Genomic DNA, 19,453 nt, shown 5'->3' on the forward strand with positions numbered 1-19,453 from the left:
TTGTAACTAAACTCCATACTCATGTGAAGGGGGCCATTCCATTTAAGAAATGAACCAGGTATGAGAAGAAACATTTTCCCGGAGAGAGGCAATGCCCTCTTTCTTCCCTGGAGCTCGGAACTTGTTTCTTTGCACGTCCTCCCAGAACTCCAGTTCTTATCCCTCCCCTGGTGCTGGCCCTCCATAAACATTTGCTGAACAAATAAACCAACGACTGAAGGTAACAGAAACTTCAAGACGGCTGGGCCTCTGACCCACCGCCTAACCGGAGGGAACCAGACGTTAGCATTCAAGTTAAAAGTTACAAGCCTTCCCAAGGTCACAGAGCGAGGTCTCTCTAACCTGGCCTCAGGTCCTCATTCTTCTCTGTTTACCCAGGATGGAAAAATGACTTTCTCTGCCGGTGGGCTGGTTGTCCACGTGAGAGATTTCAACACAGCGGTTTGGGGGTTTTAAACCTCTATCAGCTACAGCCCAAGGAACTAAATTGGGGGCCAGGTATGCGTGAGGGGATTTGCAAACCTTGTCTAATTTAATCCACTCCGTGACCATAGAGGAAGGTACTATGATGATTTATCTCTCTTTTTATAGACGAGGAAAGAGATGTTTAGTAGTTCTGAAGGTCCATCCCTTCCTATCCTTTCTCTCCCTTCCTTCCTCCCTCCCTTTCTCCCTCCCTCCCTCTTTCCTTGTTCCTTCCCTCCCTTCTTCCTTTCTTGTTCTCTCCTTTCCTCCCTCCATTTTTCCTTCTTCCTTCCCTCCCTCCCCACTCCCTCCCTCCCGCCTCCCTCCCTCATTCCTCTCTCCCTCCTTCCCTCTTTCCTTCCTTCTTCCCTTCTGCCTTCCTTCACTCCTTCCTTCCCCACTTCCTTCCTCCCTCTTTCCCTCCTTCCCTCCTTCCTTCCTTTCTTCCTTCTGTCCCCACTCCTTTCCCTCCCACTTCCTTCCCTCCTTCCCTCCCTCCCTTCCTCCTTTCTTCCTTCTTCCCTCCTGCCTTTCCTTTCTTTCTTCAGGGTCTGGCTCTGTTGCCTAGGCTGGAGTGCAGTGGTGCAATCATAGCTCACTGCAGCCTTGACCCCAGGGCTCACGGGATCTTCCTGCCTCAGCCTCCCAAGTAGCTGGGGCTACAGGCACATGCCACTGTGCCTAGCTAATTTTTTTATTTTTTGTAGACAAAGGTCACACGGCAAAGAAGTGGAAGAACCAGGATTCGAATGCAGGACCACAGGCTGTAAGTCTGTGTTGTTCATGGAAGCACCAGTCAGCTCAGGCGCTCCCAATCCTTGCCCAGATGGTCAAATGCTTCACACAAGGACACCAGGGAAGGTTATTGTTCATCGTATTTATGCCCTTGTGTCACTCTCTATATCTGGGGTTAAGAATCACTCCAGAAACACCACACTGATCTCCCAGACTCTCATTTCCAGCAGAGCAGACAGCCATCCCCGCCAGCACCCCCTCCACCCACTCAGTCCCCTCCCGGTTCCACTTCAGGATGACTCTGAAGACGGAAAAAGACTCAAAGCAAAATGCCTATAGCTTGGAAATGCCAGCAGTCCCTAAAAACTACTGAGCCTCCTTTTTTTTGAGATAGAATCTCATTCTGTCACCCAGGCTGGAGTGCAGTGGTATGATCTCAGCTCACTGCAACCTCTGCCTCCTGGGTTCCAGTGATTCCCCTGCCTCAGCCTCCTGAGTAGCTGGGATTACAGGCATGCACCACCCTGCCTGGTCAATTTTTTTTATTTTTTGGTAGAGACGAGGTTTCCCCATATTGGCCAGGCTGGTCTCCAACTCCTGGCCTCAGGCGATCTGCCCACCTCAGCCTCCCAAAGTGCTGGGATTACAGGCGTGAGTCACCGCATCTGGCCTCGAGCCTCCTTTTTTGATACCATCCCTCATTTCCGCTTCCTTCTTTGAACATATTTGAATCACAAAGCCCCAGCTCTGTTGGGAAATTTCAACAGAATTGAAACAGGTTCCTAATCTCATGGTCTCACTTCAGGGTAAAGTGGCTAAGAAGATGGAAGTAGGCCCAGTGTGGTTGCTCACGTCTGGCATCCCTGCACTTTGGGAGGCTGAGGTGGGAGGATCACCTGAGGTCAGGAGATCGAGACCAGCCTGGCCAACATGGAGAAACCCCATCCCTACTAAAAATTAAAAAAAAAATTTTTTTAAAGCCAGGTATGGTGGCAGGGGCCTGTAATCCCAGCTACTCAGGAGGCTGAGTCAGGAGAATCGCTTAAACCTGGGAGGCAGAGATTGCAGTGAACTGAGATTGTGCCATTGCACTCCAGCCTGGGCGACAGAGCAAGACTCCGTCTCAAAAAAAAAAAAAAGGATGGAAGTACTGACTGTGACTTGAAATCCTAAAGAGAATATTGCATGAACTCTTGGGCTCTTGGACCCCCGTGTTGTTATGTGGTACAAAGGAGTCGGCCCCTGAACTCCCACTGTGTACCAAGAGTTGGGGAGAGGTGCACAGTAGCAGGACTGACATCCAGAAGGTAACAGGGAACCACTGGGGCTGTTCCTGGGCTCTAGGTTCTAAAGTGCAGGCCCCTTGTATCCAGGAGGTCTAGGAAGGAACAAAGTGCCACGATCTAAGGGAACAGAGATCTCGATCACGTCGGAGTCACCACCTGAGACGTCAACCACCACCTGCAGAGGTCTGTCCTGCAGACCCTGACTCAGTGATGGATGAATGAATGCACTCACATGTACTGACCTGAGAGGGCTAGGGATGGTTGTCAGCTGCTTTCAGAGGGCAGTTACAGCCAACTGATCATAACTCCCTGTACATCCTCACATTTATTCTATATAGATCTAATAATAGAGGTTCTAAGTCAACACACTTGTGGATAATTAACATGGTTGAAAGAGTGGTTTTACGGCTGGGCGAGGTGGCTCACATCTGTCATCCCAACAATTTAGGAGGCTGAGGTGGGCAGATCACCTGAGATCAGGAGTTCGAGACCAGCTTGACCAATATGCAGAAACCCCTGTCCTTACTAAAAATACAAAATTAGCCGGGCGTGGTGGTGCACGCCTGTAATCCCAGCTACGCGGGAGGCTGAGGCAGAATTGCTTGGACCCGGGAGGTGGAGGGTGAGCCTGGATCACACCATTGCACTCCAGCCTGGGCAACAAGAGTGAAACTCCATCTCAAAAAACAAACAAACAAAAGAGTGGGTTTATGAATGATAAAAGCTTTAGGTACCAGGGCCCAGAGTAAACACCATTAACAGGTAATTCCCCTCCCTTTGACCTCCCCCCGAGAGGACCATCCAGCACAAAGTCTACATGAGCAAACAGAGCAGAAACAAAGGGGTGTGGGGTAACAGACAACTGCGGAAGCTTCATTGTCCCTATCTTTCACCCTGTGACTTAAACTCTAACATAATGAACTGGCTGCCTTCAGCCCATTACATCAAAACTTTTCCGCCTTCCAAAAGGTTCGAGACTATAATCCTCTAACTTTCCCTAATAGTTCCCTAATATTTTGCCAGCCACCCTGAGTGCATCCCAATAGGAACCACTGCAGGGATCCCCAGAAGCCACAGCAAGGCCATCAGGATGCTGGGGACCCCATCTGCCTCTCACCAAGCCCCTGCTCCAACTCCTGTTGGCCCCAGGCTAGAGACCTGCCCAGAGGGGGTTTCCAGGCCCAGATGATAGGTTTCTCACTGTACCCATTCCCCATTTCTGCTGTAACGAATGCCTGCAAACGTAAAATGACATAAATTTGCTATTTTCTCTTGCCACGGGATCTTACTCTGTTGCCTAGGCTGGAGTGCAGTGGTGCAATCATGGCTCACTGCAGCCCCGAACTCCCAGGCTCAAGCAATCCTCCCACCTCAATCTCCCAAGTAGCTGGGATATAGACGTGTGCCACCAAGCCTGACCAATTTTTCCTTTTCTTTTTTTTCTTTTTTGTAGAAATAGGGTCTTGCTATATTGCCCAGACTAGTCACAAACTCATAGCCTCAAAAACTCATCCCACCTTGGCCTCCCAAAGCACTGGCATTACAGGCACAAGCCACCATGCCCTGCCTATTTTCTTACAGTTTGGGTGGTTAAAAAGCCCAAAATGAGGCCAGGCGCAGTGGCTCATGCCTGTAATCCTAGCACTTTGGGAGACTGAGGCAGGCAGATCAAGAGGTCAGGAGTTTGAGATGAGCTTGGCTAATATGGTGAAACCCTGTCTCTGCTAAAAAAAAAAAAAAAAAAAAAAATTAGCCAGGCATGGTGGTGCACGCCTGTAGTCCCAGCTACTTGGGAGGGTGAGGCAGAAGAGTTGCTTGAACCCAGGAGGCAGAGGTTGCAGTGAGCTGAGATCGCACCACTGCACTCCAGCCTAAGCAACAAAGCATGACTCCATCACACACACACACACACACACACACACACACACACACACAAAGCCCAAAATGAGTTTTACAAGGCTAAAATCAAGGTGTCACAAAGGCTGATTCCTTCTGGAGACTCCAGAAAGAATCCAGCTTTTAAGGCAGCCCCTTTTTCTTCATGATAGCACTCGACTCTCTTGCCTCCCTCTTTACCTGAAAAAAATCCCTGTGATGGCATCTGGTGCACCGGATAATCTAGGATCATCCTCTATCTCAAGAGCCTCAACTTAATCACAACATCTGCAAAGAGCCTTGTGCCAAGTGAGGCACTGAATTCACAGGTGACAGAGATTACAACGTGGTCATCTCTGGGGGCAGGGAGGGGCATCATTCCACCGACTACATCCACCCTTCCCAGGATTTTCCTCTACCAGCCGCAGAACGTTTCGGTAGCAGACATCGAGTGACATCTCTCACCTTTTCCTTTTTTCTTTGTAAAAACAAAACATAAAAGATGCAAGGTTGAGACAGAGCATTCTCATGTACCCATCACTCAGCAGAAATACAACCCCCGGAAGGTAACAGAACCCTGCACCCAAGAATCTGTTGCTTGGGATAGTCCCGAAAGCTCTCTTCACCGTGGGAGGATGGGATGGTGATGGAGTTAGGAGAGCCCCAGACTTGCAGTGAGGCAAGAGAGATTGCAAAACGGTCAGCAAAGAAATAAACACATTGCATCTCCATAAGGAAACACAGGGAGAAGGGGGAGAAATTCTGACTCACCCCCACCCCGCCCTGGGGGTCACTTGGCAGTGTCTGGGAGACATTTCTGGTTGTCGCAACTGGTGTGGGGTGGAAATGTGACTGACATCTAGTGAGGAGAGGCCTGAAATGCCCAGGACATCCCCCACCAGAAAGACTAATCCAGCCTGAGACTTCCTCAGTACTGTGGTTGAATAAGCATGGAATAGACTTTATTATTTTACAGGTGAGGAAATTTCATCTAAGAGAAATCAACTCAGTTACCTAATGTCACCCTGCTCAAAAGAGGCAGACCTGGGGTTAATGACCATGGGCTTTTCTCAGAGATTGGGCACACTGAACGTCTTGCCTCTTGTTGTTTGTTTTGTTTAGACGGAGTCTTTCTCAGTTGCCCAGGCTGGAGTGCAATGGCACGATCTCAGCTCACTGCAACCTCCACCTCTTGGGTTTAAGTGATTCTCCTGCCTCAGCCACCCAAGTGTACCAGGGATTACAGGCAACCGCCACCACAGCTAGCTATTTGTGTGTGTGTATTTTTTGTAGCAATGGGGTTTCTCCATGTTGGCCAGGCTTGTCTCAAACTCCTGATCCCAAGTGATCCACTTGCCTTGGCTGCCCAAAGTGCTGGGATTATAGGCATGAGCCACCGCACCCAGTCTGTTGTTTGAGCAAAGACAATCTGAGGAAATCATGTGAGGAAGGATCACAGGGAAAAGCATGTAGGTAGAGGGAACAGCAAGTACAGAGGCTCAGAGGCAGCAGGAAATCAGCCAGTGAACTCCAGCCAAGAGTCCGACGACAGAGAAACAGGCAACTGGCTTGTTGGTGACAGCAAAGAAGGAGGCATGAACCATTCACTCTTCTGTGCAGCAGTCACTCTGTGTGTGGTTTTCAGACACATTTAAAGTGGACTTGAAAAAAAAAAAGACCTGCAATCCAACATCTGAGTAAGGGCTTTGTCCCGCTTCCCAGGACCTGAAGATCTTACCCAGAATCCAGGATAAAACTGCTGTGGTGTCGGTTGCAGGGACCAGATAGATCACTCTCTCCCAACCACAACCTTCCCAACCTCTACACTGGCGTCTGAAGCTCTTGGGCTCCAGTTATCTCCACTGACCACCCCAGGGGCTGGAAGTCATGAGGGCAGTTCTGCAGCTCTTTGGGCTTCACATGTTGCTTTGATTGTCATGCCTTGGATTAGCAAGATCTCTCTCAGTTTGTGAGAACAAACAGAAAGCTCAGTTATACAAAAAGAAAGCAAGAAAGAGAGAGAGAGAAGGGAGAGTGGGAGGGAAGGAAACAAGGGACGGAGGGAGAGAGAGGGAAAAAAAGAAAGAAAGAAGAAAGAAAGAAAAAAGGAAGGAAAGGCAAGGTTAGGTTCTGGTTCATGTAACTAACAAGTCATAGGACAAGGATGCTTTCAGGTACAGCTAGATCCAGGTGTCAAATGATGTAATGGGGACCCTGTCTCTCTCCCTCTCCTTTTCTCAGTCCTGCTTCCCTCTGTAGTGTCAGAAGTCTGAGACAGGTGGTCTCCACATGGTAGCACCTGGATTATAGCGTCACAGCAAGAAAGACCTAGCAAGGAAAAAACTCTCTTTCAATCACTCCCACCAAAGTCTCAGAACTGAATCTTATGAAACCCTCTGGGGTCACATGCCCACCCCTGACCCAATCATAGAGGCTGGAGGGATGAGGGAAAACTGATTGGCCCAGCCTGAGTCATGCGCCCTCCCCTGAGCCAATCATAGAGTCCGAAGGAATAAAGGAAGCTGGTTCTGGAAATGGAGTCCACACAACGTGGTCTGACTGCCTTCCCATGCAAAATATGGTTCTAACCCATGCAAATATGCTTCTGTCTCCAGGAATGCCAAATAGGCAAAACTGAATGTCTCCTCTCCAGAGATGGGTAGTCTTGTGTTTGCCTCCTTTTCAAGTTGGTGGCAAAAGTAAATCTTATTTATATATATATATATTTTTTTGAGACCAAAGTCTCACTCTGTCGCCCAGGCTGCAGTGCAGTGACCCCATCTCAGCTCATTGCAACCGCTGCCTCCTGGGTTCAAGTGATTCTCCTGCCTCAGTCTCCTGAGTAGCTGGGATTACAGGCGCCTACCACCACGCCTGGCTAATTTTTGTACTTTTACTAGAGATGGGGTTTCACTATGTTGGCCAGGCTGGTCTCAAACTCCTGACTTCAGGTGATCCTCTCTTCTCAGCCTCCCAAAGTGTAGGATTACAAGCATGAGCCCCACGCCCAGCCGTGAACCTATTTTTACAACTTGTGCCAACTCTAAGTAGGTTCAGTCCTGTTATGCTCATTCAAAAAACTGAGACTGACAGAGCATACCTTATGCAGTAACTAAAAAAATTTTTTGAATACTAGATATAAAACACACAGGATCTAGTATTCGGTAAGCCTGCCACACATTGGCCATCATTATTCCTAGGTTATAAATTTTACTGGTAACATAATAGTATGATTGGGATATCTGTCCCCTCCAAATCTCATGTTGAAATGTAATCCCCCATGTGGAAGTATTGAGAGGTGGGGCCTTTAAGAGGTGATTATAAGGGTTCTGTCTGCATAAGTGGATTAATCCATTCATGGGAGTGGGACTAGTGGTTTTGTAAGAAGAGGAAGAGAGACCTGAACTGGCACTCTCAGCCCCCTCACCACGTGATGTCCTGCCCTGTCAGGACTCTGCAGAGTCCCCACCGGGAAGAAGGTCCTCAGCAGGCCGGGCGCGGTGGCTCATGCCTGTAATCCCAGCACTCTGGGAGGCCAAGGCAGGCAGATCACTTGAGGTGAAGAGTTTGAGACCAACCTGGCCAACATGGTGAGACCTTGTCTCTACTAAAAACACAAAACTTAGCCAGGCTTGGTGCTGTGTGTCTGTAACCCCAGCTACTTGGAAGGCTGAGGTGGGAGAATCACTTGAACCTGCATGGTGGAGGTTGCAGTGAGCAGAAATCCAGCCACTGTACTCTAGTCTAGGCAACAAATCAAGACTGTCTCAAAAAAAAAAAAAAAAAAGGAATAATGTTAAGTCCTGAGGCCGCTGGTTTGGTTCTTTCTTTAGCCTGGATGGGGTGAGCAAACTCCAGCCCTTTGCCTGTTTAGTAAAGTTTTATTGGAACACAGGGACACCATTCATTTTCCTGTCTATAGCTGCATTTGTGCTACAGCAGCAGAGTAGTGAAGTCAAGATAGAGATCCTGGGCTCAGCGTGGTGGCTTGCGCCTGTAATCCCAGCATTTTGGCGAGCCAAGGCGGGCAGATAACCTGGGGTCAGGAGTTCGAGACCAGCCTGGCCAGCATGTTTTTAGTAGAAACTCTGTCTCTACTAAAAGTACAAAAATTGGCTGGTCACGGTGGCTCATGCCTGTAATCCCAGCACTTTTCGAGGCTGAGTTGGGTGGATCATGAGGTCAAGAGATGAAGACCATTCTGGCCAACATGTTGGAAACCCATCTCTACTAAAAATACAAAAATTGGCCATGTGTGTTGGCTCACGCCTGTAATCTCAGCTACTCAGGAGGCTGAGACAGAAGAATCTCTTGAACCTGGGAGGTGGAGGTTGGAGTGAGCTGAGACTGCGCCACTGCAGACTCCGTCTCAAACAAACAAAAATTAGCCGAGCGTGGTGTCACACATCTGTAATCCCAGCTATTTGGGAGGTTGAGGCAGGAGAATCGCTTGAGAGGCAGAGGTTGCAGTGAGCCAAGATAGCACCACTGCACTCCAGCCCAGGTGACAGAGCAAGACTCCATCTCAAAAAAAAAAAAAAAAAAGAAAGAAAAGAAAAGAAAAAGAAAAAAAGAAACCACCGAGATCCCACAGCCTGCAAAGCCAAAAACACGATGTGACTTTGCAAGGTGAAGTTTGCATGGCTGTGGCATCACACTGTTTCAACTCTTCCTTCCTAGCTGTGGCCCTCTCTCTAGGCAATTCAGCTACTCCAGACCCCCTGTTGACTTGCCAGCAACAAGCAACATCCACCTGATAGGTCTGTTGTAGGGATCAAGAGCAATTATACAGCAAACTCGGGGCTGGGAAGCAGCTGGGAAGATCCTCATAAAGCCACGATTTATTGAGCACCAACTGTTTTGTTTACACTTACCAAGTATGCACAATTCAGCAGACACATAATCCTTGTAACAATCTCCATTTTTTTCTTTTTCTTTTTTTTTTTTTTTTTTGAGATGGAGTCTCACACTGTCACCGAGGCTGGAGTGCAGTGGCATGATCTTGGCTCATTGCAACCTCTGCCTTCTAGGTTCAAGCGATTCTCCTGCCTCAACCCCCCCCCCCCCCCAAGGAGCTGGGACTACAGGCACCTGCCACCATACCGGGCTAATTTTTGTATTTTTAGTAGAGACAGGGTTTCACCATATTGACCAGGCTGGCCTGGAACTCCTGACCTTGTGATCTACCTGCCTTGGCCTCCCAAAGTGCTGGGATTACAGGTGTGAGCCACCCTGCCCGGCCAATCTTTTCATTTTTCTTCAGAACACCATTTGGGAAAGGCTAGGTCAGAGTCTGGGGTGGGTTGAGAGCTAGAAGACACCCTGAGCCTATGTCCTCGGTAAATGAGCAGGAGTGACCCATGCTCAGCTGACAGCATTCACGAGGAAGGAAAGAGGGCAGCAGTGCACAGAAGAGAACAGATTCTGCCAACATCTATCTAGCCCAGCTTGGTACTTTGGACTGCAGCCTGTATGCAAATCCCTGGCCTCTGGTGACCTCAAGCTGTCTTGGCCCTGACTCCCAACCCTGAACCTGTTTCCTTACTCAGACAGAGGTCTGACATTTGACATGCATCCCCCACCCCAGCACCCATCTGGCTTCCCTATTTTTTTTTTTTTAAGAGACAGGGTCTTGCTCTGTTGTCCTGGCTGGTGTGCAGTGCTGTGGCCATAGCTGACTGCAGCATCGAACTTCGGGGCTCAAGCGATCCTCCTGCCTCAGCCTCCCAAGTAGCTGGGACTACAGGCATGGGCCACTACAGCTGACTAATTTTTTTATTTGTTTAGAGACAGGGTCTTGCTACATTGCCCAGGTTGGTCTTGAAATCCTGGCCTCAAGCAATCCTCCCACCTCGGTCTCTCAAAGTCCTGGGATTACAGGCATGGGCCACTGCACCCAGTCTGGCTCCCCTATTTTTTGGCAGTCATTATATCCACTCCTTGCTCTTGGTGGGGGACCTAGCTATGTCCTTGGGGAGGGCCAGGCTAAAGGTAACTGCGCTTCCTTAGAGGAGGAGAGGTATGAGGAAGCCTGCTTACTCCAGGGACAGGGAGGCCAGCTCCCTTGCAAAAAACGCAAAGGAGGAAGCCAATGAGAACTGGCTAAAACTGGCTGGGTGCCGTGGCTCACGCCTGTATCCCAGCACTTGGATCACCTGAGGTCAGGAGTTTGAGACCAGCCTGGCCAGCATGGTGAAATGCCATCTCTACTAAAAATACAAAAATTGGCCAAGCATGGTGGTGGGCACCTGTAATCCCAGCTACTCAGGAGGCTGAGGCAGGAGAATCACTTGAACCTGGGAGGCAGAGGTTGCAGTGAGCTGAGATCAGGCCACTGCCCTCCAGCCTGGGTGATAGAATGAGACTCTGTCTCAAAAAAAAAAAAAAAAAAAAAAGGCTAAAACTAAAGAGGTTACATGTGCCACGCACCACACTTTACATGTCATAAGCATTAATTACCTCATTAGATTTTTACCCAAACCAAGAAATGGAAGTATTTAGAGAAACAAGCCCAGCATTAAGATGCAAGGGAGCATCGACATCTTTACCTCAGGGAGGTACTCCTGACAGAATGAGTTAAAGAGAATTCAATCGGTGTCCAGGCTCTGGTATAAAATTCTGCTTTTGGGTGAAATGTAAGGTGACCTGGACACACTGTGATGAGTTGGTTATCCTAGTGACCCAATTTTGGCCTCCAGATATCAGCTTCTGGCCAATTCTAACAGGAGCAGGAAGCCAAGGTTAGCACAGAGTATGCTTTTTCTTCATTGAACTCCTATTCACCCTTCAAAACCCAGTAGAAAGTTCCCTTCCTCTGTAAGGCGGAGTATAGCAGAAAATACTAGCGTTCTGAAGCCAGAGAGACTATGGGTTCAAATCTGAGCTCTGTGAAAAGATTGTCATGAGGACCATGTGCCTGGGAAACAATACATGCTCAAAACTGCATATAGATGGTGCTCAATAAATAGTGAGTCGTAGATGTTCTCAGGTGCTTCAAAGCCCTTAACCAGATGTAAATTACTCTATTACACCCAAAATTTCCCATCTGCCCTCCTGTAAGCCACCAGAACAGACTGGAACACAATTTTTTTTTTTTACTGAGTCTTGTCACATGTGCAAACCAGTTCATGCAAATCTCCATTTCAGTCTCTCTCCCTCCTCCTCAAGCCTGACACCAAGCAGGGCTGTTTTCCACTTGGCTTTTCCTCTGCCAAGAATTTCCCCAGAGCCCAAACAGAGGCGTGCCTCGAAGTAAACACGGGAAGCTCTGAAAACCCATTCACGAGCAGCTCAAAGGTGTCGAGACGTCAGGGTGTGTGGCCGAGCCTTCCACCGTGGGGACAGGGAGCCTCCATGAAGCCGAGGCGACTTGCTGACGGCCCCACTCCAGGTGACCAAGCCACATCTCGACCAGAGGAAGGAGAACACACAAAGACATACACTGTCTCTGCCGGAGGGCGATGGGCCAGGCAGTGCACCCCGGCGAAGGGGCCAAGAAGCCATAAGACGTGTGTCCCGAGGAAATGCACGATGGTTATAAATACAAGCAAAGAGTGTTTTGACGGAGCTGTGTCTGAAATTGGAGATGATCCTGGCTAACCAGTGGCAGGTGGGCTTTTGCAGAGATAATCCAGGGTACTTTTCATAGAGACCTGGGACTGTAAGGATGCTCCCCAAACCCCCATGAAATAGCCGGGTTCTGCTCAATTAGCTGGCTGAAGAAAGCTTGGTCCAAACTGTGTCAGTGGTAGGAGTGGTGGAACAGAGGAAAGAAAAGGGGATGAGAGGTCGGGCATGGTGGCTCACAACTGTAATCTCAGCACTTTGGGAGGCCGAGGTGGGCAGATCACCTGAGGTCAGGAGTTCGAGACCAGTCTGACCAACATGGAGAAACCCCATCTTTACTAAAAATACAGAATTAGCCAGGCATAGTGGCAGGTGCCTGTAATCCCAGCTACTCGGGAGGCTGAGGCAGGAGAATCGCTTGAACCCAGAAGGCGGAGGTCACAGTGAGCTGAGATTGCACCACTGCACTCCAGCTTGGGCAACAGATTGAAACTCTGTCTCAAAATAAATAAATAAATAAATATTTTTTTTAAATGCCTAAATCATAGTTCCCCAGATTCCTCGGTCCCTCAAGACTAGGGACGTGGTTCTTGTCGGTGGCACTAGAGTCGAGCCAACCAAACCATGTGGCTGATGATGGGCTCTTGGTTTCCATTTTTGTCCCCCCAAAAAGAGCAGGGAATAATTGCAGAGTACCCCTCTGACATTTGACATGTGTCCCCCAACCCCAGCATCCATCTGGCTTCCCTATTGTTTTCTTTTTAAGAGACAGGGTCTTGCTCTGTTGTCCAGGCTAGTGTGTGGTGGTGTGACCATAGCTCACTGCAGCATCGAACGCCTGGAATCAAGCAATCCTCCTGCTTCATCCTCCAGCGTAGCTAGGACAACCCCTCACCCCCATTCCAGCACCCTGGTCCAAGGGTCCTCAAATGGAGGCAATTGTGCTCACTAGGAGAGAACTGGCAGTGTCTGGAGACATTTGTGTTTGCCATGCCTGGGGGGCACGCCTGGCATGGAATGGGTGGAAGCCAGGGGATGCTTCTCAGCACAGCCCCACCCCAGAGAACAATCCAGCCCCAATGTCCACAGGACCCAGGGTGGAGAAACCCTGTCCCAGAATGGGAAGTCTCTCTTCTCTACCACATGAAACCCAAGATGACAACATCTCTGCCTTTGACGCAAAGTTAGAGGGAAGTCTCATTGTTCAAATGGCTCTAACACTAGAACAGGAAAATTAAGAAGTGTCTGAGGTCATCCTGGCCAACATGATGAAACCCTGTCTCTACTAAAATTACAAAAAATTCGCCGGGCAAGGTGGTGGGTGCTGTAGCCCCAGCTGCTTGGGAAGTTGAAGCTGGAGAATGACTTGAGTCCAGGAGGTCAAGGCTACAGTGAGCCATGATCACACCACTGCACTCCAGCCTGGGCAACAGAGCCAGACCCTGTTTCAAAAAAAAAAAAAAAAAAAAAAATGCCCAAAGGAGGAGATGGGTCCTAGAAACAGCCCAATTCCATCTCCATACACCCCTGCTCCAAACAGGTTTCCAAATTGCAAAAATTACCTATAAATGGAGCAAGACTCTGTCTCTTAAAAATTGCCTATGGGTGCTGGGGTTGGGGACACATGTCAAATTGCCTATAATTGATTTGATTAAAAAATCAAATCAAAATAATTTGATTAAAGAATTTGTCAATCCCACCTAATATTATCCCTATTATGCCTAGAAGGCATACTACTTTTATTATACGTTTATATGTATACATATATCATCAACATTTATTATAATTACTGTCATGACTTTTAAATACACATTTCACTCCAGCATCTGTAATACCCATTATCCTCTTAGTATTTGCTGCCTGCAAATACTCCTGGATGCAAATTCAATGCCCTTCTCCCCTGGCCAATTTTGCTACTCTTGAGCAAGATCTCGGCAACCCCACTTGGATGCTGGAAATATATGCCGGAGGAGACTTACTACGCTAATTTCCTGTAGTAAACAATTCAAATCTTACCTTGGAAACCACTGAAATAAGAAGAGTTAGCCACAGGCTGTGTGGAATTCCTTCCTCTTAACACTAAACACCAGCCATTCTGTGACTTTTGCTCTTGGGGTGGCAAACACAAATGCTTCTAGAACATTCAGTTTTCCAGCATGTACCTTTTCCGATTATTTTCAATAGGTTTGGTGTAAAAAATTAACAAATTCACTATTTGTTGTCAGACAGTCGCTCTGGAAAAAAGAACTGTGTGTTAAATACCAGCTGAATAAAGACCAGGCACGGTGGCTCATGCCTGTAATCCCAGCACTTTGGGACGCCAAGGCGGGCGGATCACGAGGTCAGCAGTTCAAGACTAGCCTGACCAACATAATGAAACTCCGTCTCTACTGAAAATACAAAAATTAGCCACGTATGGTGGTGCATGCCTGTGGTCCCAGCTACTTGGGAGGCTGAGGCAGGAGAATTGCTTGAACCTGGGACACAGAGGTTACAGTGAGCCGAGATCGTGCCACTGCACTCCAGGCTAGGCGACAAAGTGAGAGTCCATCTCAAAAAAAAAAAAGAAAGAAAGAAAGAAAAAATACCAGTTGAGTAATCGCGCAAACAAATACCAGTTGAATAATTGAGCAAACATTTACATTCTTTTGTTTTGGAGGGGGGATGGAGAGACATGGTTTGGTTCTGTAGCCCAGGCTGGAGTGCAGTGGCACAATCACAGCTCACTGCAGCCTCGACCTCCTGGACTCAAGCAATCCTCTCACCTCAGCCTCTCAAGTAGCTGGGACTACAAGCATGCACTACCACACCTGGCTGGTTTTTGTATGTTTTGTAGAAACAGATTTCACCAAGTTGCCCAGTCTGGTCTCTAACTCCTGGACTCAAGCAATCAGCTTGCCTTAGTCTCCCCAAATGCTGTGATGACAGGCATGAACCACTGCGCCAGGTCAACATTTGCATTCTTGCCTGAAGATCACTTGCTTTTCCCAAAGCATGAGAGTTTTGCGTCAACTCCAGCCAGCTTAGACCTAATGCAGGTCCTCTGCTTTCACCAAGAGGACCGGCAAATTACATTATTGCAGATGACCTTGCAAATTACAAAACCAGTTCTCTATCAAGCCACACAGGGAAAGGCAGACCACCCTGATGAAAACCACAGTCGTGGTACAAATTGTTTTGTTTTCCTTTTTTCCAGAACACTGATATGCATTCCCAATGGTCAACATTGTGTCCTAAAAGGTGTTTTTCTGTTTCTTAACATACCAGAGACAAGACGGTCTGAGATTGGGACCTTCACACTGAGGTCATATTTCAACCCAGAAATCGGGGTAGCATCACCCAGAAAAAAAGAAAAAACAAGAGACAAATCAGACTGTCCCAAATCTAGGACCTCTCTCAGGGCACAAGAAATAGCCCCAGAGGGCCCCCATGGGTACTGCTCACTAAGGCCCTTTGTCTCTGTTCACTGTGGTGCTGAATGGTTCGGAAACCCACCCTCACTTTAGTGACGACACAGGGTCTGGAGAGTATCCAGACCTACAGTCCACCAGAGTTTCCATTCATTCCTAAAACAAATATTGACATTTGGCCAGAGGCAAAAAAAACAATATTCCACTCCGCTTGAAAATCGAGGTGGGGGCTTAAAGGTTTATTTACAGCTTAACAAAATAAATCTGCCATCTTTATAAACAGACAAATGTCATTTGTGTCTCTTGCATCTATGAGACAATCAAGATTTCATGATCACACCCCATTTACTCAGTAAGGCTAAAGACAGGAAGGTCAAGAGTATTAACAATTATGTAATTATCCTCTGCAGTAAAACAATTGATGCATTCCACTCAAATCAGAAATGAGACTGCACTGACCACATTCAGCTGTGTCACCAAACACTCTTCTGGAAATTCCTGTCGTAAAACGGTTAACAGCAATAACTGGTCTAATTATTGGCAAAAGGCAACAAATCATCATTATCTGCAGATGCTGCAATTATAGAGTTGGAAAATTGAAGGTACTCAATTGCTGGGCTTTTAGAACTAGTAAGCATTTAATAAGGTGGCAGTGAGTAAAGAAAACACAATTCCTGTCCCCTATTCTACAAAATAATCACTTTTAATGCTTCAGAACATCTCCCTCATATTAGATAGACACATGGATAGATGGAGAGATAAATGGAAACATGGAGATGGGTGGATGAATGAATAAGTGGGTATATGGATGGGTGGGTAGATGAATGACAAAGATTGGTGGATGAGTGGTTAGAAGGGATGGAGGGACAGGTGTGTGGATTGTTGGGAGAGTAGATAGAAGGATGGATGGGTGAATGGATGAATGGATGGATGGATGGATGGATGAGTGGATGAATGAGTGGATGGAGGGAAGGGTGAGTGGATGAATGGATGGAGGAATGGATAGATGGAGGGATGAATGGATGGATGATAGATGGGTGGGTGGATGGATGGACTGGAGGGATGGATGGATGGATAAATGGGCAGATGAGCAAGTGGATGGAGGGATGGATGGATGGATGGGTGAGGGATGAATGAAGGAATGGATGGATGGATGGATGATAGATGGGTGGGTGGATGGATGGACCGGTTGGATGGACGGATGGATAAATGGGCATATGAGTGAGTGGATAGCGGGATGGATGGACAGATGGGTGAGTGGATGAACAGATGGAGGAATGGATGGATGGATGATCAATGGTGGGTGGATGGATGGATGGATGGGCAGATGAGTGAGTAGATGGAGGGAAGGAGGGAGGGATGGATGGATGGACAGATGGGCGAGTGGATGGAGGGATGGAGGGATGGATGATAGATGGGTGGGTGGATGGATGGACTAGATGAATGGATGGATGGACAGATAAGCGAGTGGATGGATGGATGGATGGATGATAGATGGGTGGGTGGATGGATGGACTAGATGAATGGATAAATGGATGGATGCATGGACAGATGAGCAAGTGGATGGAGGGATGGATGGATGGGTGGATGATAGGTGGGTGGGTGGATGGATGGATTGGGTGGATGGATGGGGAGATGGGTGAGTGGATGGAGGGATGGATGGATGGATGGATGGATGGATGGATGGATGGATAGATGGGGAGATGAGTGAGTGGATGGATGGATGGATGGATGGGGAGATGAGTGAGTGGATGGAGGGAGGGAGAGATAAATATAAGGCCAGCAATCTAAGAACAAACCTTACAAGAAGTGGACAAACTGTGCCTGAAGCAAAATCACAAAACATTCTAAGAATAGGAAGGAACCCTTGGGAAAATGGGGAGGAAATCCCTGACATAAGATGGTAAATACAGTCAAGTAAACGCTGTCAAGACGCTCCTTCCCTCCAGATCAGTTTACAGACTTCACATGAAATCTAACCCACAAGGGGCTCCAGGTCTGTGTTTTCCTTCCCCTCTGCTTCCCTTTTTCTTTCTTGGAACTTGGCTACAGTTTTTAAACTTTTAGAGAAGTAAACAAAGCAAGAGTACTTTTGAAAAATGGAAAAGAAGAATTACTCTGGAGGAAATAGTCACAGACTTGGTTGGTTTGTTTGGTTTTTTTTTTGAGACAGGGTCTTGCTCTTGCCCAGGCTGGAGTACAGTGGCACAATCATGGCTCACTGCATTCTCGAACTCCTGGGGTCAAGTGATGCTGCCACCTCAGCCTCCCAAGTCGCTGGGACTACAAGTGAGTGCCACCACGCCCAGCCAGTTTTTCTTTTTCTTTTCTTTTTTGGTAAAGACAGGGACTTGCTCTGTTGCCCATGCTGGCCTCTAACTCCTGGCTTCAAGCAAGTCTTCTGCATCAACCGCCCAAAGCTCTGGGTTTATAGACATGAGCCACCAAACCTGGCTAAGAAATTTTATCTGTATTTTTTTGGATAAAAGTTTTATCTCGGTCACATTCTCAGAGCCCAGCATAGCACCTGGTTCTTAGGAGATGGACAGAATGCATTCGGAAGTCAGTGAATGGGCAGCTTAGGTAGGGAAGATGGATTTGAAGGCCATGTAAGGAGTTAAAGGGATGGGACTCAGTCATTGATCAAGTGTAGCAACGAGAGAGAGAAAGCTTCCCAGCTCTACTGAGGTCAGGCTGTGAGCTCAGAGCAAAGGCTGCAGTGCATCTTGGGAGCAGCTGCATCACTGTAAACACAGTGCTGACCTTTCTGTCAGCCTCAATTTCTCTCTCTGCAAGTTAGGAATCCTAACAGTGTTCATCTGATGGGGTCACTGAGGAGATGGCAGTTCACACCAAGCATCTAGCTCACAGCACAGTACTCCACCTTTCAGAAACATTAGCTCGGCCAGACGAGGTGGCTCACGCCTGTAATCCCAGCACTTTGGGAGACCAAGGCGGGTGGATCACCTGAGGTCAGGAGTTCAAGACCAGCCTGGCCTCCTCTCAACACAGAGAAATCCCATCTCTACTAAAAATACAAAAATTAGCTGGGTGTGGTGGCAGGCAACTGCAATCCCAGCTACTTTGGAGGTTGAGGCAAGATAATTAATTGCTTGAACCCAGGAGGTGGAGATTGCAGTGAACCGAGATTGTACCACTGCACTCCAGCCTGGGCAACAGAGTAATCCCAGCACTTTCGGAGACCAAGGTGGGAGAATTGCTCTCCCCAGGAGAACTGCTCCTGGCAGTATGCCCTATCTAGGACAACCTGCCAACATCTCTAAAACTTCTCTCTCTCTCTCTCTCTCTCTCTCTCGCTCTCTCTCTCTCTCTCTCTCTCTCTCTCTCTTTCTCTCTCTGTCTCTCTAATAAAGACAGAATCTCACTATGTTGCCCAGGCTATTCTCAAACTCCTGAGCTCAAACAAAAGATAGATAGATAGATGATAGATAGATAGATAGATAGATAGATAGATAGATAGATTAGTTCAAGGCCTCCTCTAGGAGAGATGAGGTCAGACCGTTCCTCCGGCAGCAAGGCCCTCCAGCATGCGGAAGAACTTCAGAGGTTTGTGCAGAAGACAGACTATCCAGGGAAAGCGTTTTCAACAAAGCAAGTGCCAAGGAGGCACGTGTCTACAGCGAAGCTGTGGCCTTTAAAAGCCTCCAGCCTCCCCTCCTGGCGCATACACAGGGAAGCCTACTCCCTTGGCCAGAGCCAGGAGCCAGGAGCCACACCAGCTCACTGATTTCCAGAAACTCACAATTGCCCACTTACTTGGTACACCCTGCATGCCACTGAGGAAAGTGGAAAGGAGGGATATCCCCGGAACATTCTGGCAGCTCAGCAAAGAGGGAGGGAAAATGAGTTCCAGATCCTGAATTTGCATCTGTGAATGCTGTTTTTGTTCAAACACTTTGTGTTGTCCCCACCCCCCTTTCTTTTTCTTTGTCTTTTTTGAGATGGAGTCTTACTCTGCCCCCCACGCTGGAGTGCAGTGGTGCAATCTCTGCTCACTGCAACCTCCACCTCCCAAGTTCAAGTGATTCTCCTGCCTCAGCCTCCCCAGTAGCTGGGATTACAGGCACGCACCACAACACCTGGCTAATTTTTGTA

General features: G+C 48.0%; 2 protein-coding genes across 9 annotated transcripts in view; both read right to left on the minus strand.

Moving 5' to 3' along the window:
* Window positions 1-19,453, minus strand: part of INSR (insulin receptor) — a 160,557-nt gene that overhangs the window by 89,702 nt on the left and 51,402 nt on the right. The window lies entirely within an intron of this gene.
* LOC103789737 (uncharacterized) lies at window positions 11,508-12,289 on the minus strand. Its single transcript, XM_078360361.1, is given in 3 exon segments — window positions 11,508-11,846; window positions 11,849-12,067; window positions 12,070-12,289. Coding segments are annotated over 3 exon segments (513 nt in total). The 5' UTR covers window positions 12,158-12,289; the 3' UTR covers window positions 11,508-11,640.

Source organism: Callithrix jacchus, chromosome 22 (assembly GCF_049354715.1).
Source record: "Callithrix jacchus isolate 240 chromosome 22, calJac240_pri, whole genome shotgun sequence".
NCBI classification, from domain to species: Eukaryota; Metazoa; Chordata; class Mammalia; order Primates; family Cebidae; genus Callithrix; species Callithrix jacchus.